This window comes from Phoxinus phoxinus (assembly GCF_949152265.1).
Source record: "Phoxinus phoxinus genome assembly, chromosome: 19".
Classification (NCBI taxonomy): Eukaryota; Metazoa; Chordata; class Actinopteri; order Cypriniformes; family Leuciscidae; genus Phoxinus; species Phoxinus phoxinus.
Genome location: NC_136894.1, coordinates 14,283,615 through 14,307,375, shown reverse-complemented (window position 1 = coordinate 14,307,375; position 23,761 = coordinate 14,283,615). Strand labels below are relative to the sequence as shown.

At 40.2% G+C, this 23,761-nt stretch overlaps 1 protein-coding gene across 1 annotated transcript; it reads right to left on the bottom strand.

The window, feature by feature from the left end:
* Positions 1–789: 789 nt before the first annotated feature.
* On the bottom strand, positions 790–23,009 carry grhl2b (grainyhead-like transcription factor 2b). Its single transcript, XM_079591478.1, has 16 exons — positions 22,650–23,009; positions 20,064–20,250; positions 18,357–18,424; positions 17,105–17,462; positions 16,953–17,011; positions 16,696–16,852; positions 16,210–16,321; positions 10,756–10,850; positions 8,442–8,600; positions 7,395–7,452; positions 6,950–7,089; positions 6,489–6,526; positions 5,093–5,184; positions 1,891–1,976; positions 1,423–1,487; positions 790–1,323 (listed from the first exon to the last, which is right to left on the bottom strand). Exons 1-16 carry the CDS (start codon positions 22,667–22,669, stop codon positions 1,209–1,211), a joined length of 1,809 nt encoding a protein of 602 aa, XP_079447604.1. The 5' UTR covers positions 22,670–23,009; the 3' UTR covers positions 790–1,208.
* Between the last annotated feature and the right edge of the window lie 752 nt (positions 23,010–23,761).

The window sequence follows — 23,761 nt, the reverse complement described above, 5'->3', positions numbered from 1 at the left end:
TTGCCATAACCTCAGGGTTAAGTGTAGTATGAAAAATCTTTGGTCAAAACTTGATAAAAAAATGCATTTATTTACATACAAATTATTATTTCACGAAGTGCCCTTTTACATTATTTTCTTTTGGAAGACAATAGTATTCAAACATTACAACATAAACGGCTCATCATGGCACTGATAGACTGAATCTGGACTACGAAGTTAATATGCACCTGTCACACAATACACAAACACTAGAAGACTGAATATTTTGGGAAAGACCTTGGCTGTTTCAAACCTCCTCAAAAGTCATGAAATCTCTCGCACTTGAAATAAATGGAAACTCTAAAAAAATATTTCCACATTAAAACATGAGTGCAACACGTAAAACATGGCTGAAATGTATCTGAGCAACACGTTTGAAAAATATTCTGATGATGCAGTATTGTACAGTTATTATACTGTAGACATTATTCATTCATATTTCCTGTTTTGCACTATTAAGCATACGAAAATGTGTGGCAGAGTAAAAAAAAAAAAAAAAAAAGAGAATATGTTTGCGAATATTCGGACCGAAATTATATCTACCAGGCTAAAAAAATATATAATAATATTAATGACAACATAACAAACAAATTAAAATTAAAATAATATTTACAGTAATGGACAATTTTCACAGATCAATAGCTCTGCAGAATCTCAAATTCCACAGAAAAGTCCTAAAATCCTATTTTTGCTGCATGCAAATGTATTTTAGCATTACAATTTCAATGGACACTATTGTTTCATTTATGATGATTTGTGATGAAGGTGTTTCGTATTCTATTTCCACTCCAGTTAAAACCCTATGAATGTACTGTTGAAATTTAGGGTCTCCAAAATGAAGTGAAATGTGAAATAGTCTGTATAGTCTTTTATAAGTCAAATAGTCTTTGGTCATTTAAATGAAAGGCAATAATCACTGATGAGGAATCCTGTGGACAAATCCAACTAGTAAAAGTCTTTACATCCTAACTAGAACAGTGAAATCCTGGACATATTTGGGACGCACTGAAACTCCTATTGACCCTTTAAAAATCATACTTGAGGTCTCTTAAAAATGAGGTATATCAGCTTTTGCCGATGTCAATTCGATGTGTGGACAGCTGATGATGAATTTGACCAGGTTGGAGTCCGAGTAACAAGTCTTTTAGCTTAAACACACTGAATGTTAGAAACACATGAGAAGATGTTCATATTTCCGTTAATGTGATTTTGTATGCATCTGCGTAGTTCTCGATACTCAGGATAAACGTGTCCTCGTTAGAGTAGTGCTCGATGATATTGTCATCCATGTTCACCAGGATCCTGCAATGGAGAGAATAAACAAAGTCAAAACGGACTTATTGAATTTTACTGTACATACGTACTCTTATGATGTCGCTTTTTTCTCAATTAATTACTTACCCTTTCTTGCTCTTCTTGTAAATCTTGACCATTCTGTCAATGGGAACACCATACTTCTCAGAAATCTGTCGATATGAAAGAAATCATCGGTCAATCGTTTATCAGAGCATCACACATTTACAATAATTTGATTTTGATTATTTATTATAAATCATAAAATATGTGTATTTTTATATTGATATGGACAGTTTGGTGATCATTATTTTAAAAATATGCTGAAGACACATAACTTGAGGGACAATTTTCACCAGGAAGTAGATTGGGATCCGGCTTTGGATTTATACCATTGAAAATGGTAAAGGATTTTATTTTGATTTTACTTTGAATCATTTTTTTTTTTTTTAAACAAAAAAACAAAATCTTTTCACTGTAATTTCATTTTCAAATCGATGAACTGTTGCATTTGACAATCAGCACAATGCTTGAGTAATTTAGAGTAGAGCGCCCCCTATAGCAACAGATACTCACTGCATCCATGAGTCCTCTGAGAGTGGGCGTCCGCAGCATTAGAGCATCAAACACCTCATCTGACTCCTTCCTCACATACAAGAGCACTGTAAAAACATGGAAATTGTATAGTTAAGTACAATCACCTTACATCTTTCTTTAAAATAGACATACACTTGAAATATGAAATGTGCAACAAATTCATCTGTGCAACCATTAACACCAAATATATAAAAAAAGACTATTTTTTTCCATACATACAGAATCCCATTGTCACAGTCTTCGTCTGCACCTGTCTGTCTTAGTCTGCACTACACTTCCCAGAATCCCTTGTGTCTCCACACCTGAACTCACTCCCTCTATCATCCACCTGTTCATCATCCTCATTATCTCTTGTTAGTGTTCGTTTGTATCTGTATTTAGTTTGCTTCTGTTCAGTCTGTCCTTGTCGGTCCTTGTATATGTTACTGTGTGTTGAGAGTGTTACCCGTCTGCCTCTACCAGTTTTGTGTGAGTTTGTTGTAATAAATGCTTGAATTGGAACTTTGTGCCTCTGCCTGTCTTCACCCGCACCATACCCGTGACAGAAGGACCGACCAAGAAAGTAATGGAGGAGGACGCTATGGAGGCATTTCTGTTTGATCAGAATGGGAGTTCATTGGAGGAGTTTGTTGAAGTTTACCTGCATCTGCATCAGGATGTTTACTGGAAGGAGGAGTTTTTGAAGCAACGGTTCTGGAGAGGACTTGATGATCCACTAGCCCAGATACTGCTGCTCAAAGACTTAGATCGACCTTTTATTGAGTTTATGGACAGAGCTCTTTGGGTTTGTGGTTCCTCCCTCACGGTAACACCAGCCGATCCAGAAGCAGTTGAGCAAGTCCCTGTCGTCTGTCCAGCCAAGCCTGCACTTCACACCAGTCCAGCCGAGCCCGCACTTCACGCTAGATCTGCCGAGCCCAAGGCAGTATACGTCATGCCCGCCGCGCCTGTGACTGAGAGCATCACGCCTGCTGAGCTTTTTTCGTTTATCCCGTCTGGCTTGGATCTCCCTCCACCTCTGGTCCCGTCCAGCCCAGAGCTTCCTTCGCCGCTGGTCCCGTCCAGCCCAGAGCTTCCTTCGCCGCTGGTCCCGTCCAGCCCAGAGCTTCCTTCGCCGCTGGTCCCGTCCAGCCCAGAGCTTCCTTCGCCGCTGGTACCATCCAGCCCAGAGCTTCCTGCACCGCTGGTACCGTCCAGCCCAGAGCTTCCTGCACCGCTGGTCCCGTCCAGCCCAGAGCTTCCTGCACCGCTGGTCCCGTCCAGCCCAGAGCTTCCTGCACCGCTGGTCCCGCCCAGCCCAGAGCTTCCTGCACCGCTGGTCCCGTCCAGCCCAGAGCTTCCTGCACCGCTGGTCCCGTCCAGCCCAGAGCTTCCTGCACCGCTGGTCCCGTCCAGCCCAGAGCTTCCTGCACCGCTGGTCCCGTCCAGCCCAGAGCTTCCTGCACCGCTGGTCCCGTCCAGCCCAGAGCTTCCTGCACCGCTGGTCCCGTCCAGCCCAGAGCTTCCTGCACCGCTGGTCCCGTCCAGCCCAGAGCTTCCTGCACCGCTGGTCCCGTCCAGCCCAGAGCTTCCTGCACCGCTGGTCCCGTCCAGCCCAGAGCTTCCTGCACCGCTGGTCCCGTCCAGCCCAGAGCTTCCTGCACCGCTGGTCCCGTCCAGCCCAGAGCTTCCTGCACCGCTGGTCCCGTCCAGTCCAGAGCTTCCTGCACCGCTGGTCCCGTCCAGTCCAGAGTCTGTTCACGCCATGTCTGCGCCGCCTGAGCCCTTAGTGACCGCGACACTGGCCATTATGGCCACAGCCATGTGGTGTGTGTGGGCTACGCACACACTGGAGCCGGTGTCTGTCCCTGAGCCGGTGTCTGTCCCTGAGCCGGTGTCTGTCCCTGAGCCGGTGTCTGTCCCTGAGCCGGTGTCTGTCCCTGAGCCGGTGTCTGTCCCTGAGCCGGTGTCTGTCCCTGAGCCGGTGTCTGTCCCTGAGCCGGTGTCTGTCCCTGAGCCGGTGTCTGTCCCTGAGCCGGTGTCTGTCCCTGAGCCGGTTCCAAATCCTGTCACTCTCCCCAAGTATTTTTTGGGGGGGGGCTATAGGCCTCCGCCTGCACCGCCCGAAGGGTCCACACCGCCATGGCCGCCCGAAGGGTCCACACCGCCATGGCTGCCCGAAGGGTCCACACCGCCATGGCTGCCGAAGGGTCCACACCGCCATGGCCGCCCGAAGGGTCCACACCGCCATGGCCGCCCGAAGGGTCCACACTGCCATGGCCGCCCGAAGGGTCCACACCGCCATGGCCGCCCGAAGGGTCCACACCGCCATGGCCGCCCGAAGGGTCCTGCTCCGCCCTGGCCGCCTGCAAGGCCTGCTCCGCCCTGGAGGCTTCCTGCTCCAGATCGGCCACCCCTTCATCAGCCTCCAGGGCGCCCACCCCCCCACCCCTTTGTTGTTCTACGGCGCGAGGTCACGCCTTGTTGAAGGGGGGCGTTATGTCACAGTCTTTGTCTGCACCTGTCTGTCTTAGTCTGCACTACACTTCCCAGAATCCCTTGTGTCTCCACACCTGAACTCACTCCCTCTATCATCCACCTGTTCATCATCCTCATTATCTCTTGTTAGTGTTCGTTTGTATCTGTATTTAGTTTGCTTCTGTTCAGTCTGTCCTTGTCGGTCCTTGTATATGTTACTGTGTGTTGAAAGTGTTACCCGTCTGCCTCTACCAGTTTTGTGTGAGTTTGTTGTAGTAAATGCTTGAATTGGAACTTTGTGTCTCTGCCTGTCTTCACCCGCACCATACCCGTGACACCCATATAGGCTTCAGGAGATTCAGAGAATTTTGGGGTACTGTTTATGGCCTTTGTGGGCGTTTGGAAACTATTTATATTTTTCAATTCTGTATAGTACAGTAGAAAATACCAACACAATCTCATAGCAATTCGTATCCATTTTACTTTTTGCCAAATTGGTGACTAATTCATAGGAATTTGTACATTTCTCAATTTTAATGTGACGATTATGTTTAAGAGTGGGTTTATGGGGTCATGATAACTTTTTTTTTTTTTATTGTGATTTACATCGCACAAATTCATCCGAAATCGACACCTTATTAAATAGACGAGGTCCTGCTCGCCACAGTTATGCTTTTTGGAAAGATACACACTTCAGCTATAAATGTGTATATGTAGCTCTGACCTCTCTTCTGTGTCTCGTCTCTTCGCTGTTTATGAGGCGGTGGGCAGAAGTCATCCTCAGATGACCGGAACATCCTCTTTACCAGCACACTTCTAACACAAACACACAAACAAATACAGTGACTTCATGCTTCTCTAAACTGACCAATCAGATTTACACAACACTGTTTTCAACTAAAAACGGAAAACTTCCTATGCGGTTTGGCTGTTCATTAACACGACAACAGTGTTTTGAGGGCCTGCAAACTGTTGAAAATGGGTTTCAAAATTGCAAGTTCTTACAACGATACCATTATTGTCATAATTGTCATATTGTTAAAATATTGTTTGTGTAAACTACAAAACGTTTTGACAGTGTTGTCGTCTCTGTACGTGCAAAATGCAAAGGAAAAATCATTGTCGTGTTACATCATTTGTAACACGTGTTTTTGTACATCATTGTCGTGTTAAAGTACCCTAAATTTCAATCATTAAATTTCAATATTGCGAATACAGAAATGTCACAAAAATACACAATTTATTTCTCCTTTTCAAGTGCAGTAGTGCGCTATGAGACTATTTTAAGATTTAAGGTAGGCTACGATTCAAAATATTTTTATATATATTTAATATCTTTTTAAATTGTATGTGAATAATATTGCTTATAGTCTAAAATAATATGAACTAAACATACAAATTAATTACAAGTAGGTGAAGGATTATAAATTCCCAGCAAAAAAAAATCATAAGCCATTAATAAGCCAAAGATTTTATGATTAAAGGGCTAGTTCACCCAATAAAAAAAAAAAGGATCCCATAATTTACTCACCCTTAAGCCATCATAGGTGTATGACTTTCGTCTTTCAGCCAAACACAATTACAGTTTATAAAGTTATAATTATGGATATTTGTTTGCTTTACTTCAGAAGGCCTTTATTAACCCTCCTGGAGCCAGATTCCTTTTATGATGGATGGATGTGCTTTTTTGGGATTCAAAATCTCAGTTACTATTCACTCCCACTATAAAGCTTGGAAGAGCCAGGATATCTTTTAATGTAACTCTTGTGTTCGCCTGAAAGAAGAAAGTAATATACACCTAGGATGGCTTGAGGGTCAGTAAATTATGGGATAATTTTCATTTCTGGGTGAACTAACCCTTTAATGTTATGGAGGAAATAACATTCTTAAATCACTACAACTCACTACGTTTTACACGGCATCATTTCTTTACCATTAAACATTAGTGTGGATAGTTAGTTACTTCTATTAATGAACAAATATTCCTGAGGATCCCTATAATCTACTATTGTGTCAATGCTACTCGTAAATCTGAGGTGATGTGATGTTGATTCAGTTCTGATACAAGAATATCTTTTTCTGGTTTGCAGCTGAAATATTGAGAAAAAGATCAAACTCACCCCTCTCGTTCAATTTCCTCAGTATTAAATGCAAATACCTGCAAAGAGTACAAAGTTTGTAGTTTTATCTCCTTTGAACATTTATATACTCAAACATCTCTATGACATTCAGAACAATCCTCAAAACAGACACTACAATGACCAGTTCAGCAGATGTCATTCCTAATAAACAAATGTCACCTAAGTATCCAAGATACTCGTATGCTTCATGTCAGGTTTTGAAATGTCAGTCGCTCTCTAATAAGTCTCAGTCTCATTAGACACACAATGGACCGCTAAGGTCTTCAGGACAGTTCTGTAATGAGCCTCTACAACCTTTATGAGATTTCAGGAAGCAAACGCTGAGGGCATACTAGGAGACTGCAATTATAGTTGTCTACAAAATGGCAGAGGATGCTTAACACAAAAGAGTGTGTGATCTGGTCATTGAGTGTGTTTTCTGTTTTCAGACTGACTCATACCTGGCCTGCCCTCTGTAAGTTTCCAAAGTGCACATCCGGGATAAAGAGAACTGGCTGAGCATCCAAATCAGTCATCATTTTAAAGAAGATGGCGTCACACTTTTTCGGGAGATTAACCGCCCCAGCGCCTCCATCCTTTCCTAATGAGATGATGTCATTTGAACATGAAAGAGTAACTGTTATTCATAATAAAACACTACACGGGTTTCTGTCCAATCAAATGCTCCCAATACCAAATGCCACGAATTAGAAAGTAGCACATCATGGTTAATGGCTGTGATGTAACCAAAGCCTCTTGATTGTTTAAAAAAGAAATGGACAACCTTCATATTTCAATAGAAAATATGTCAATACAGGAAAGAAATTTTGTATAAAATCATTTCCTGTGTTCTTTAAAGCTTATTTTTATGAATTGGAGATATTTTTCACTTTCATTGCTTCAGACCTTTTGTCTTCTTGCGGTTCTGTTTCCTCTCCTCATCTCTGATCTTCCTCTCCGCTCCCTGTGCCGCACAAACACAGACCGAAAGACAGAAAGACATACAGAGGAGAGAAATTAGATGACTGCAAGGGCTGTGAAAAGTAACATCAATGAACAACCACAAGGTGGCGCTACAGTTACTGAGTTTGAAGACCAAGAACACAGCATAAATTATGTCAGAATTCAACTGACCCACTTAAGCTGTAGGTAAAAACACTTCACTGCTTGTTAGAATAAGTGATCATGCATGCAAAATAAAGGAACAAGTTAGCATTTTTAGCGTCCTGATGAATGGATTTTTAATTAAATGCCTGAAGGCCTGATTATTTTCACATTTTATTCAATGACATAGGCCTACTGTAAATACATCAGTCATACCCCATTGTGATTTTTTAAAAGCTTTTGTCTTGAAAAAGGCGGTTACTAATAAGTGTCTAAAAGAGAGGCTGCCTGGGACATTAAACATCATTGCAACGAACAAATAAACTCATCTACTCACTAGTCCACTTTCATAGCTTCAATGTCTTTATAATTGTGCTCTTGCAAACTATTTAAACTCAAACTTTCAGGGAAAATGAAAATGTTTCTAAATAAAGACTGAAAGAGCTGTCGAAGTTTAATGGTGGTGACGTTAAAGTCATGCGACTGCGGTGTAGCCTATCTCTAGCTTTTTACTTCTGCCAATTGTATTTAGGCTGCAACATTTATAAAAGTTGTGTTTTTTACAAGTTTATAATATTTTTGAATATTATCATGATGAACAAAATGTATAAGAATCATAAACTTTAGTTGGTCACAGCGTTTATTTTCTGCAATAATCCAAAAGCCAACGGAAAAATCCTATTGTGTTTTTGGGAACCAGAGTGATGTGAACTTAGGGGTCGAGCTACAAAAATATCATGTCATCACTGCAGTGCCCTATTACTGCCGTCTTAACAGTTCTCCATATATACGGCATATTTTGGGATACTAGTATACAAACAGATTCAATGGTTAAAGGTCAAGGTTCACCTTATCACAGAAGACCTTGATCTGGCTGTAGGCTCTGTGCAGGGGTTTGTTACTCCGGTTGTTGTAGCTGTAGGTGTCTATTTGTATCATCAGAGGAAGACCCTTCACCCCCTTCTGAGAGGAGAAATCTGTGCTCAGACAGTTCACAGTGATGAAGATCTAACAATCAGAGAAAAAAGGCAAAAACAGTTCAGTTCTCCATGAAAATATGTTTGCAAAATAAGCAAATAAACTACATTTTCTCTGCCACTACACTAGCATGTTGTGGGAGGTTGGTGTATGCAATTTATGTTCAACACTTAACAGCAACAGACAGTTGCATAACAACTTCCATATTCATATTTTCTAACAGCTTTGACCTACACAATCCTGACCGTTGAAAGAGCACCTTGTTTTTCACCCACCAGCCACCTACACACGCAAAACAGGTGCCTGCCTCGACACGTCTATCTGTACCACTGACGGCTACAGAAAGCAACGTTCAGACTACACACTAAAAACCATGCCGTTTCATCTGAACAGAATACTAAATGCTCCGATTGAAGTAAATATTAATTTTATATTAATGTAAGACTATATTTTAATCTTAAATGTCATCTTTACATGCAGTTTTAGCCTCTGCTCCTCAAAGGTTTGGAACAGAGTCTTGCTCACTAAATATTTATGTGGTTAGTTATTAACAGTTTCATATAATCAACCATTACCAATGCCAGAGGACAAGAAAGAGGCCATCGTTAGGTGAAGCATGCTACAACTCAGCATGGTAAGAAAACTGCATTGGAGAACTTCATATGAACTGTACACTTGTATGGCGTAGGAAAATCAATGATTGATCATGAAAACGTTAATTGCATGATTTACATTTTTGTCCAAAACATCTCACACTGATCGAAATCTGACTGGGCACATTATGAATTATAATTGGGACAGCGATTTGGATTAACACTACAGACATTCAAAAATTTGTGGTCAGAAAGATTGTTTTAAAGAAATTAAGATTTCTATTCAGCGAAGATGCATTAAACTGATGTCAAAAGTGACAGTAAAGACATTTATAATGTTATCAATATTCAATTTCTACTTCAAATATTTATATTTTTTCAGAATTTTTAAACTTTTTATTCACTAAATTACAAATATTAAGCAGCGCAACAGTACTCAACTTAAATGTTTCTTGAGCAGCAAATCAGCATATTAAATGATTTCTGAAGGATCATGTGACACAGAAGACTGGAGTAATGATGCTGAAAATTCAGCTTTTCCATCAAAGGAATACATTATATTTTAAAATATATTATTAAAAAAATCAGTTATTTTAAAATACTACTGTGGACCACTTGAACAAGAAACTTCGCCTTTCCACACTGCAACAAGGACATAATTTCCACCTCACAGATCAATGGAGAAACTCAGTTTATGGCTTCCTCCATTCCAGCCTGCCATGATGAGAAGAGCTTTGAAGGGACTTGTAATAAAAGCTGAGAGTATGTTAGGTCAGAGTATGAGATGCTTATCAGATCAAACTGAGAGCATTTCACACCCCACTGCATGCACACCCCATTTTAAATGAGCTTGGACTAAAAAAACAACTAATACACTTATATATGTCCAAGGGCGGCTACACTTAGACATCATACAGTCCATATTAATAGGCATTACCAGTGTGAGTTGGCCCAATAAAAAGCAAATGTTTGCGTAGAGAGCTTTAGTTGAATATAGGCGAGTGTTTGAACTGAGCTGTATTGCAACAGGAGAGCCACAATGGGAGGGCAGGACTCTACCTGTGAGGCTGGGAGGATCTGGACTCAGGTTTGTGTGCATTTGGCCGTGTACACAGACCTGGTCCATTTCCTACTGTCAGTAGCATACAGGTGAAACCTGAGACCACGTACAGAAGAAAATAGAGGTTTAAATTAATAGAGAGACCTGGGGAAGATGCCGCAGGGTATTGTGAATCCCAAACGTCACTATACAGGGCTCTTGGGGAGGGTTCAAAAACCGGGGAGAAAGACTAATGCGTGTAAAATACACATATCATATGTCGTAACACTCCACCCTGTGTCTCAATTACATTTTGTGTATCGCACACAATGGTGGTAATACGACTGAATAAGAGTTTGTGACAAAACATAGATGTGCTGATGTAGACAGACTGAAACTGAACCTTCGGTTGAGCTAAACAACTACACCTGCCAATTCATCATCCATGATGACCATTAATGCAAGCAGGATGTCCATAAAACCGAAACACACACGTATCCATTGTAAATTTGCTGTGCCACGTTCAATCTAGTGCTAGTGCTAGATGACTTACCTTGGCCTCCTCATTCACGTCCCAGGTAAAGGACACAGCATTGTAAGCGATTTCTTCAATATTCCCAATTGTGTTGAAGCTCTCTTTGTAGTCAGCTGTAGATAGAACAGGAAAAGTCAGTTTTCATCCTTGCTGGAACGAAAAACAAAACACAACCAGGATATGTTGTGTTTTGGATACAGGTTTACCAGGTATGGTAACAGCTATGCACCACAAAACACCAAAACTAACCTGCATAAACCAGTCAAAACCAACATGCAATTCACTCACAGGCTGATACTTGCATGGGGGAGGCATGTACATTATTGTACAATTTGTTTGGTATATGATTAAGTTTAGGGAGAGATGTAATAGTTGTAAGAACTGGGTATGTGAACAGCTCTGACGAGTGTTGGACAATGGCAACATTAAAACAATGTCTGCCAAAACAAGCAGTGTTAAACTTGATAAGCTGAGTGTATATGAAACAGCACCCTTCCACGCTAGATAACTCTTATCTGTTCGTGTAAACAAACACTTGCTTTTTTAGTAGCCGCTTGATAGGCTATTTATGACCACTCACTTTAAACATGTCTGTGATTCAGTCTACACGTCATTACTTTATAGATTTACAAAAAGGACAGGTGATCTCATAACTGTTTCAATGGCTGGAGTCAGCCTGTCTATGCTAGCTTAGCTAGGGCAGGTAACTTTACATTCTTGACTGGTACTTCCTAAGTGCCTGTTTTATTGTCCACCAGGCTAAAAGTATTAGTCAAATTGCTTAGAAAACAAATAGTACCCATTTGTCAACAAACAGCATAATTTGAGGAAGGGATGGGCAACTTCAGTCCTTTAAGGCCACTGTCCAGTAGAGTTTAGCTCCAACCCTAATCAAACACACCTGACCAAGCTAATCAATGAGTACGTTTACATGCAGCCAATAACCCGTTCAAAACCGGGATATTAGCAATAACCAGGTCGCGCACGGCCATGTAAACACCGGCAAAAATATGCTCATATCCCGGTTTTTAAAAACCTGGGGTACCCCTTTTCTAACCCGAATATTTGGTCTTGTAAACGCGTTTCGGCATATCCCCATCAAAATGTGTGTTCTGCGCATGTTCTATTCGCAAGGAATCTTGGTCTTTTGAGTAGAGACGGCGCATAAAAAAACCCCGCGTGCAGTATAGCGGAAGTAAACAAGTCGAGGTTAACATGGCGAGACGCAGCACAGCACCGCACTTTTGGAGCGAGGAGGAGACCAATTTCTTTATATGTGTGGCACAGCTCCAGCTACATTTCCCATCTCTTGCTCAATTTCTCTCCTTCTATTAATAAAGACCATGAGGCACAGTAGTGTCAAGTGCTGCTGGTGGATCAGTACCAGCGCCAAAGCGCAAACAAAGACTATCGCTATCTGCCCCAAACTATTCATTATCCGCCTGCTGCTGCTGTTGTTGTTGTTGTCTTTGGATACAGGAAAAAGAATCGGAAATGACGCATTGCGTCTTAATGTTGTCCGTACGTCCAGACGCTAACCATGCGTCGCCGTTTACATCGGGATATTGGCGACTGATTACACATTCCATGTATACAGGAGTAACTCTCTCTGCTCACGCATGTAAACGTGTTATCCCGAATGTTTCAGAAACCTGAATAGTGACCTTAACCCGACCATAACCCGAATTTTAACAGCATGTAAACGTAGTCACTGTCTTCAGGATTACTACAAGCTACCGGCATGTTAGTTTTTAACAGGGTTAGACCTAAACTCTCCATGGCAGTGGCCCTCCAGGACCAAAGTTGCCCATCCCTGGTTTGAGGTATCATACATTGCCATACAACAGGTTACACACAAGCTCATTATAAAAAAACTGTACTCAAGTCATTGCATGTACAGTATGAACTGCATTGCCTAAATACAATCTATGTTTTTATTAAATTAACAAGGAGGGGGGATTGTCATGACTCTTGAAACAAAATTTGTTCAAATACCTAACCCTGGCCTTTAGTATGATTGGTGGTAATATGATTTCCTATGCTAATTAGACATTCTATCTTCAGTTATCGAGCACTTTGTAATTTAATAAGCTGTCATTACTGGGGCGTTTATATCCATGTTAAGTAAACCCAACACCTGTCTTACTTTGGGGTAACTTGGGGATTAAGAAGGGCAAAACTCTTCCCAATGGACTGCCTTTGCGTGGTTTACCAAGCACACACCCGTTGATGCCCGTAAGTGAGCTCCCCCCGTTAAATAGCCCCATTCAAATCCCAGCTCTATTGACATGGCCCCAAGCTTGAGGAACAATCCCGCCTCAACTGCTATTCAAATCCCAACTGTGCAGGTGTCAGGTTTCAGTCACTGTCTCCCCTACTTGGCTTCAGCATTCTGCCGTATACCATGTGCCCAAAGGTCTGTCCGCCTCACCAATCCACCAACATTTACTTTCCATCCCCCAGCACAATGTTCACCTTTAGGTGTCTCACCAAAACATTCCTCTATTTTTGCCTCATGTAAGAGGGCAGGGTTTAAAACAAGGATGGCTGCCATCATAGCTCAGATACTCCCTAAGGGTGCTCCCAGGATTTTAAAGTCTTGGGGCCAAATCTTGACAAAGGGTATAGCAGAGCGTCTGATTACTGGAGATGAGGGGAGGACAAGAAGCAACAGGCTCAGGATGACTGTTCTTTCAAGGTGTGACAAGACCGAGAATAAGATGTGAATTGTTTGGGCTCATAGCTGCCCCACGCCAGGTGGACTCCAACAATTTTGGGCCTGTATGTTGGCTCTATTTTTTCTTTCTCTCATTCAACTTGAATCAGAAGCTGGGCTAGTGATCTGAAGGTCACAAGTTCAAATCCTTGGAGGGGTGACTCATAGAGTTGGAGAATAATTAGGATATTCTAACACCATAGTTGCTCCAACAGTACTACCCCTGTAATAAAGTGTGCAGCTGTGGATTAGAAACCATCATTATTCGACTAATAACTAATTAACACCATAGATTTAGTAAGAAAGGAAATCTGTCCAAATACTTCTGTAAATAAATCTATATCTATCTATAGTATAGTAATCTCTATAGTAATATGTGTATAGTAGGGATGTGCCTGAAGCCTAAATCCAAATTCGGAAAGGCACGGAAAATAAATAACGCATTCTTCGGAACGCCTACGGACATGGTTAGGCTTGCTGCGGTAGTTGGTTACATTACAGTACATCAGATTTCACTTATCATGAGAAGATAAGGTAAGGAGAGATGACTAACAGGAGGATGGCAGAGGATTTGGTGCGCAACAGATCCTGAGCGTCATTGACAAATATCTTGTCTTGTAACATGTGTGGTCAGTACCGCAGCTCCCCATACACAGAGTACGCGTGTTCAAGAACTGGAAAACGAAAGTAAAAAGCGAGCATGCATTTAAAAGTGATTTTTAATACCTTGCATATTGATAGCAGCTCCCTGATGCCGGCAAATTATATACAATAAATTACCTAACTATATAATTGCAAGAGAATGCATAGCATATTTTTTTCCATAACCATGTCCCTTTAGGGGCTCCGTAGAATGTGTATTTTTTTTCCCTAACAAGGTATTCGGCTTTAGGCACATCTAGTGCATAGCCATTTGGCAACCTAGTACCCTTTAGCTGAGATGGGGAAAACCAAGGGGAACCAATCTCCCAAAAGCCCTGAGGGCTTATGGGATGTGAGGCACCATCAGTCTTCAAATTAGTGGTGAATGCACAATGAACCATTTTTAAGGCAATAAGTACTTTGTTCATAGGGCGATTCAGACCAAAGAGTGTTGAGTAGTACTGTGGTTAATGACGTTTGGAAAAATATGATACATAATCCACACAAATACAAGTTTGTGTGTACACATACAGATTGTATCTCATGCGTCACTGCATTCAAAAATATTTACTCTTTCACATCAACTACTTGCCTGGTGGAGCAACAGTTGTAAGAGAACCTTGCTGCTGACACACTTATAGCTTACTACCTGTTCTATTCTGTTTAATGAGGCGAGGGGTCTCCAATCCTTCTCCTGGACCACCAGTGTCCTGCAGAGTTTAGCTCCAACCCTTATTAAACACACCTTATAAAACGGTTAGTTCCAATCCTTGATTCTGATTGGTCAATGGCTGTGTTTTATTCATGATAAAACAAGACTATGACCGCTTCACCCAACGGTTCTATGTATCACTACACAACACCCCTAGCAACCACTCTTAGACACTTAAATACATGTTTGATCTCATTGATATTGTTTATTGAAGCTAGAGTAGAGTATTGTAAGAGATCGAGTAAGCAAGTGTACTTGCATTTACAGTAGACATAGCATTTTCCTTCAGGTCAGTCCTATATTCATAATAAAAAAATCCGTTTGAATGTCCGCTGCGATATCTTGTCCTTTTAACAGTTAGGGGTTTTCCCGTGCCTATAGTCATCTGTCAGTTGCGTCTTTCTTCTCTGTTTGAGTCTTTTCAATATAAAAGTCTTCTCTACCGACTGACTCACTCATAAAGACAGTCTTTGCCGCCATCTATTGATAAAAATAAAGTATGTAACTTCCGTTGCTGTTTACGGTCAGGGACTATTTTTTCCAGCGGAAGAAAGGATTTTAGTGAATTTACTTCATGAAAGTTGCATAGATACATATTTTTCGGCTTTAATATTTGTATTGTGTGGTAACCGTTTTTCGGCTTTAATATTTGTATTGTGTGGTGACCGTTTTTCGGCTTTAATATTTGAATTGTGCTGTATCGTGAATAAGTCACGCTGAAGGGGTTGGCACTCCGCGAACAACGCCCTTCAGCCGTGACTTATTCACAATACAGCACAGCCTCTCGTACCTTATTGCTTACTGAACCAAGTTTCAAGTGATCAAGGTCTTCAGGATCACTAGAAACTTCCAGGCAAGTGTGTTGGAACAGGTTGGAGCTAAACTCTGCAATACGTTGGTCCTCCAGGAGCAGGACTGGACACCCCTTGTTCAATGGCACAGATTTCTTAAGTAAATCTATTGCCCCCTTAAGTATGCTGTACACCAAACGATATACAACACATTATATACAACTAGATTGCGCTCTTGCAATACATTGACCAAAGCACTTATGCCTGCATTTGCACATTTGTGTAGAGCAGTGGTTCCCAACCCTTGTCCTGTAGTATCTCCAATTCGCCATAATCAAACACACCTAATTCAACTCATCAACTCGTTTGTACAGTGTCTCTCAACTCCGGTCCTCAAGGACCCACGACACTACACATTTTGTATGGCTCCCCAATCAAACACACCTGATTCAGATCATTAGCTCTTTAGTAGAAACTACAAGACTTGAAATGGTTGTGTCAGACAAAGGACACATTCAAAATGTGCAAATATTTGAGCTGGAGTAAGTCGGCAATTCCTGATTCAAGATGAAGATTAAACATTGAGCACAATAATGGAGAGGGAGCCTCACCAATGTCTAGAACCCTCTGCTTTGCAGTGTGCTGGCGAGAGTGCCAATACTTCCAGTATTTCAGCTGCTCATCACGGTTCTTATCTTCACTGAATACAACCATGATGACACTCTGAGAAAAGAGGTTAACAGAGGTTATCACAATCCACTCAATTACTTCATGTCTATTCCGAATGATCGATTAATGAATAGAAAGTTCAAAAGAAAGTTTTGTTTTATAACATTTTAAATGTATTTACTGTCACTTTTGATCAATTGCTGAATAAAAGTATTAATTTCTTTTAAAAAATCATACTGACCCCAAACTTTTGAAAGGTAGTATAGTTTTATCTACAAAAAAAATCTAGAAAAAAAGAGCTGTCAATAAAATACATATGACAATTAAATCAAAGCTCCCAAATTAATTTAATTTAGTGACATGACATTGTTACATTATAAATTCATAGTTATTTCAAATATCTGTTTTGATAGAAGAACATCACTCACCCTCACTTTGCTGATGGGATGTCGGAGGCGTTTATTGGCACTTGTCTCATTCAGTGTAATAGCGTAGAACTGGCCCTTGTTCAGATAGGTCATAGGCCCTTCACCCTGTTTCTGTCGCAACGACCTGCTGGCCTCTAATGTGTACTGGAAAGTGTCTCTGTTGAAGAACATTATAACATGTTTTTCAGTTATGTGAGAGCTGATTCAACATGATAATACAAGCCTATTGGTGTACATAAATTCTGTATAACACTCACAACATATCCGACTGCTCAAATATGAAGTCATCAGCTCCAAGCGACGATGGGGGGTACTTCTACATCAAAGAAATGATCACCCATTAATTTGCTTAATACATCCAAGTTTTATGACAAACAAATATTCCTTAAACACCAGATATTAATCTCACTTCATTGCTGTCTTCTTCATAGGTGCTATCTGGACTACTGCGATGGTCATCCTTCCTATATCCACTATGACATACAGCCGAGGTGTCGAACGATTGGGTCTGTTCACAGATGACCCGCATCTGTTCCTCTCCTTCTGTCCTGTAGTGAACTCCCGAACCCATGAAAGCAGGAGTGTACACCTCAGCCTTTACCACAGCAGCGGCCCCACTCTCTCCAGCCGCCACGCTGTACTGTTCCCGTTTGGTGTCCTGGTGATCCGTGTTGAGTGTCAGATTAACGGGCACTGATTTCAGTACCTGCACACGATTATACACTGTCTCCGGCTCCATTTGACTGCTGCTTCCCACTGTAGTGATTCTAAGACAGTATATGAAAGCATAAACGATTTTTTGTGTGCAATTTTTTTTGTGAAGACATGTGAAGGACAAGTACAGAATTTTTCCTCTGAATTTAACCCATCCAGGTTAGTGCACACACATTGGGAGCAGTGAGTGAACACATATACACTGCAAACCATGGACACACACACACCCGGAGCAATGGGCAGCAATTGACCCTTCGCAGGGAGCTTGATTGACAGGTGATCTGACCAATCATACTTCGCCATCCGCCATTTAGTTCTTGAAAAGTGGAGTGTACTGATGTCTTTCCGCGGTTAAAACAACATTCCTTCTTATGTTCATTCAAGTTTATTTGATGCTATAAATTAACTAGAAGGAAGAGATGATCGGTTCACAAGCAGCTTTAAATGAGGCTCTACAGCGATCTGTCAGACACATTAAAGAGCCACAAAACGGTATTTATTGTTTAAATTTCTTTAAAAAAATTACCAAATTTGAGAGATGATACTTTGTTTAATAAGTTTAATATAAAAAGTAACCGAAAAGTAACCTAGTCTGTCCTGTCTGTCAGCGCATTGTCAGTGTCCTCTCTGCTCCGTGATGTATGTTTCACTGCGTGAGAACATGGTGTGGTGTGAGAGCGGCGTAGCTTGTCGGACATAGCGACAGTAACTAAGGTAACTTTACAGTAACAGTAACTTTGCGCACGTTCATTTGGGGGTTATGTGCCTTGCTCAAGGGCTCCTCAGTCCTTTCCTACTGGCATTGAGAATCGAACCCGCAACCTTCGTTACCAGTCTGACTCTCTAACCATTAGGCCACAATTGTCCCTTTTATAGTTGAAATAAGTCACATTTTTAATCCATTTATTCAACTCCATATTCACCACTGTTTTAATCATTTCACTGACCTCTTTTCCGGTTCCTCTGAAATTTCCACCGCTTTGCTGATTGGTAAAACTCTCTTATCTTTGGGCACCTGCAGAGGATAAAACATCAATATACAGTATGCTGATAGTATCATAGGCACTGTTTCACTAAAATTGCTTTATTGGCGATTTATCACTTCATAGAGATAAAATAATTGACTTATGAAAACTGAAAACTATCTGATAACCTTCCATCAGTAACTTAAACATGAGAGCAGCAAAGAAAGAAGAAGCATAATTTCACCATATCCTTACTATGCTTGTATGTTTTGGATAATGTAAGCTATAAAGTTATACCTTGGTTGCATTGACAGTTAAATAATTATGTTTTTGTTCATTAGTTGTGGATGAAAAATGATGGAAAGTGGAAGTGTAGAAGTAGCCATGTGACACTTATATACAGTGTATATAAGTATTTGCATCTATTTTAATTATATATAAATAATCATATTTTCAAAATGTATTTATTCAAATTACTTAAAATCATCATACATTTGTTAATTGTGAAAACTAATTTAATCTGTTAAAAATTATGGTCATAGTTCAAACATGGCTAGCTTTGGAACATGCCAGATTTAATTAGTTAAAATGTTTAAGACTGTTCCCTTTTGAGGGAACTCGCGCTGCATCGAAGCACAAAAGCACGTCGGAACACAACAGCGTTAGCTTCTGTTCTTCAAGTGTTCTGTGTGTGAAACTGCCATCTTATTTATTGTTGTCTGTCCAAATTTATATGTATATTATCTAAGAAATGGTGAACAAAAGGCAATTTAAGCAGTGTGTGCCTCCCTGCCCAAGATACATCATGGGTGGGGACACACACAAGCTTTATGTTCATTGCCTGGGAGCGGAGAATGTTCTTGTCCCGCATCCGCTGAAGAGTCGCAGTGGCTCAGATTGTGGGAGTCACAGATGGAGCTGGCAGAGGACCTCGAGGCGGCTTCGGCCCTTTCTCGGCCCTTGCTTGCCGGTTCCAGCGCTCCTGCTCCGGATAGGAAACCCCACTCTGCAAATTGTTATCGCTTAGGGAGATGTATATCCCTGGGGACAAGAATGATGGGGCAGACATCCTGTCGAGGCAGGGGCTGAGGCCCGGGGAGTAGAGACTCCACCCTGAGATGGTGGAGTTAATCCAGAGGAAGTTTAGCCAACCGGAAGTGGCTCTGTTTGTGTCTCAAGAGACAACCTACTGTCCGCTGTGGTTCTCCTTCATGCATGGCCGAGGCAGCGCCTCAGAATAAGTCTACTGCTGGTAGCCCTGTTCTGGTCGACCCGAGTCATAGCGCTCCTCGAAGGTCACCCTTGGGAGATTCCATTCAGGAGGGACCTTCTCGCACAGGTCGGGGGCACAATCTATTACCCCCGGCCGGAGCTGTGGGAGTTATGGGTCTGGCCCCTGAGGGGGACCAGTGTGGTATTGGTCTTTCAGCTGAGGTTGTAATAAATGTATAAACCTGGTAATTGTGCATTAAAAATAGGCCCAGTTATTTAAATAGGCCCAGTTATTTAAATAGGCCCAGTTACTATTCACTTTCATTGTATGAAAAGAGCAGAGTGAGCATTCTGCTGAGCTTTGTGTTTCACCAAAGAGAGAGAGGTTTCGAACACCATGAGGGTGAATAAATGACAGTGTGAAATAAAAGCATTATTAATATGATGAAAGTAAGAGTCTTAGCTGATGACACTGACCTTGTAGTAGTCATAGAGAAGCCCCAGGGCGGCGGCACTGTCTTCATCTCCATTTATGCTCATCATGGCCTTTGTGGCCGCAGTAAGCGGATTCTCCAGGTAAGACCTCCAGGCCTCATCTTCACTGGTGTAGGCCCGACGCTGGTGGAGGGACGTCTCATTGGGCACCACTACAACCAGCCTCTTACTGGGAAACACGCACAGACATAAAACAGTATATCAGCACACTAGCAGACAGAAACACAAACATATATGATCCAGCTGATAAAGCTTCATGTAAAAGCTCTATTTTGCATACTGATGAAAACAACTCTGCACACTGAGCCTTTTGTGAGAGTGTGATGTGCAGTGTATTGATAACAGAGAACATGTAACCAAACAAATACTGACCACAGAAACGTCAAAAGTCCTTCTGCATTTTATTGCCTGACAGACAACTGGAGCTAAAATCTATGACACATGTCATGAGGAAGTACAACTGCTGGCTTTAGAGTATTTTGTTGTGCGAGTCTCCCTATTTGATGTCCCAACTTGATAGTATATTATATTAAATCTATATCTGGATGCTTTCATTCTTCAGTATGAACAAGATATTCAGTTACATACAGAGGCCCCAAATAGTTTTTGGATAGCCATACCTAAAGAGAAATATACAATAAAATTTAGATTTGATAATGTCTAAAGTCTTCTTTTTTTATGTTACTAAAACATATTTATTGAAAGGTTATGCTCTTTATGCTCTTTTAATTAATCTTGACATTTTATCTGAACATCCATTTGTGATATTTACTCGATATGAACTATTTTGATGTTAAATGAGTCATTGGATAATAGTGATCTGTGAATTTATTTTGTGTTGGATATAAGGCATTTGTCTTATTATTTATTTATTTAATGGAAATTTGTTCAAATTCATATGGTAACAAATATTAAATGTTTTTAATTGGAATATAATATATATATATATATATATATATATATATATATATATATATATATATATATATATATAATATTCCAATTAAAAACATTATAATATATATGCATCATTATCCTCTGCTAAACTCATCTTCAAATATGTTACAATTTAACAGCTAATGCACATTGTTTTCAAGAGGGGCATCTTACTTCTTACTCTCCCTAATGCATCTAAGGTATATATTTATATAGATATATTTTTCCAAGCCAACCCAATTTTTCTGGGTTGGGTTCACTTTAGTTTAGTAAAATTTTTCTAAAAATATTGAAGTCTGTAGTAGTGAATGGTGTTTTCACAAGACATATTAATAAACCGACAGATGTACACACAAGCAGTGACAGTGCATACTCCTGTGGGGTCTTTCACTGGAAAATGCATGGTATATAGAATAAGGTAAAGTGGGACACTTAATCTAATTCATCTTTATCATTATGTGTTTTTTCTTCCATACACAAAAAAAATAAAAAATCAGCATATGGAATGACAAAATAGGTTACGTTTTTCAGATGATTATTTGGACCACAGTGTAAAATGAGGCAAGTATGTTCATGCAAATCAAGTTATGACAATGTGAGGTTATATTTAAAAAAAAAAAAAAAAAAAAAATTATATATATATATATATATATATATATATATATATATAATAGTGTGACATATTTTGATGATAAGGGAATTACAAGTTTTTGTATTTACCTTTTATTTACTTTTTGTCTGAAGTGTGGGTGATTTAATCATTTAGCTATTCAATATGGTTTTGTGTGAGGAGCTAAACCATCTAAAAAAACATATTTTTAATGTACAAATTATCACAAATTTTCCCACTTTAGATGTAGCCTATTCACTCAGTAAAAGTGGAATAGCACAAAAAAATAAGTTTTCTATCTAATTATTTGACACACCTAGATAGATTAATTAGCAATCAAACTCTGAAAAAATGTAAGACCCATATTACAACAAACAACAACCCTAAAGAGAAACCAGTAGTCCATGTAGTCTCTTTAATAAACAAAAATGTGTTTTAGTCACCACAAACAAACATAGCCTACATAAACGTTTTTTTTTGTTATTGTGGATTAGCCAAAACAAAACAACGGACTTAACACAATTTTCAAACTTCACATTAAACAAAAAATATTGAATTAAAACAAAAACGTTGTGATAAAAACTTCTACATTCAGATGATCCTCAATGAGCGAAATAAGCGAAATAAAACAGAACACAAATGCTGGAAAAAAATCTTCTTTATTTTTCGTTAAAAATATGGCGAATAAACCTTCCTCTTTAAATAGTAAATAAATGAGAATGAATCTCAGGTAAACTTATATTCAAGGTGTTTCCTCCGTGAAAAATGGCGTTTTGACCGCAAAAAAAAACTTTCCCTCAGCGGTGGTTTTTATCTATAAAAACAACAATAACCAAACAAAATCTGGCTAGTTTTGTGCGCCGTTGACGTATAATGCGACTATAAAATAAAGTTGTTTAGAGTTTAGAGAGAATATTTAACATTTATGAAAGTTAAGCAAACATGCAGAATGGCACTCGTTGACGTTCCGATACTTGTGTTGAGGTAATGGAAGATTGTGTCGCAGTCATGATGACTCTTACCTGTCTGTCTCCTGTGACATATTTCTCTTCCTCCGCGGTTCTTCCTTGTGAAACTGGACTTTCAAGTCGGTGCAGGTAACAGAAGACAGAGCGCGAGTGAGAGATGCCAGAACCCGGGCTACAGGTAAATCGACTTTTCCCTCTCTGATTAGCCTATTTCTCAAGGGCTGAAGGAGCAGGTAGGAAGCACCTGAGCACCCTGTCCCGTCCTTCTCGGAGATTTTAACGTGTAGCCTAATTCTGAGTTTCAAAAATATATTTTAAATCTTTATAAAATGTTAAATCCACGTTTAATGTTCGAATTGTTTGCTTATAGACCTAGCCTATAGGTAAACTTTGATGGGGTTTTTTCCCCTGTGTAAAGTATTTGGGTTCGAGTAGGGGCTGGTCAGCGCTCTGATTGGTCGAGGTGAGAAAAGAACTCTCGCTGATTGGCTGACGCGTCAGAAGACAGGTTAGAAGGCCCACCTCACCTGTAACCCATAGGTTTGTGTAGCCTACTAGAAATGAAGGGCAGGATGGAAAAAGCCTTTGTGTGATTTCGGGAAACACGTTGTCTGTTATTTTTATCCGTTTTCCTTCCTTAGTGAAGTATAAAATCTTAATGTTTGGTACTTTAACCAAATATTTAAGACTGAAGGAGACCAAATGTAAAATTATGGTGGAAGAAAATCCTATTGATTGACAACTATTCTAAATATTAGAGGGATGTGTCTCAATGTCCACAGTGGTTCTTTCTTATCCACAAAATGCTGGATTAGCAGGTTCAATGAATATGGACTATCCAGAAGATGGAAATCCAAAAGGTTTTCAATTCACAATTGCATCATAAAATTATTTTAACTAGTTAAAATTAGAAACACAGCGTACAGTTGACTTGTTCCGCAATAAATAACACACATCCTATTTTGATTCTTAAGAATTCAAATCATCAAGACCTGACACGCCTTGAAGACAAATAGTAGTCAGTCAATATTAGGTCCTTAAAGAGGTAAGTGCAATTTTGTGTGAGAAAAATTCAAGTGACATTTCCCACACTTTCAGGCCCTGGAAAATCTTGTTTTGTTCCAAGTGTCAGGCGTGAACATGTATAGTGACATCACTCGATGACA

What these genes read in the sequence shown, in the direction of transcription:
- grhl2b (XM_079591478.1), bottom strand. Translation starts at nt 22,669, where the DNA reads ATGTCACAGGAGACAGACAG. An exon ending in ATGTCACAGGAGACAGACAG is followed by an intron (nt 20,251 to 22,649) that starts GTAAGAGTCATC and finishes CGTGTTTCCCAG; the next exon opens with TAAGAGGCTGGTTGTAGTGG. An exon ending in TACAAGAAGAGCAAGAAAGG is followed by an intron (nt 1,324 to 1,422) that starts GTAAGTAATTAA and finishes TCTCCATTGCAG; the next exon opens with GATCCTGGTGAACATGGATG.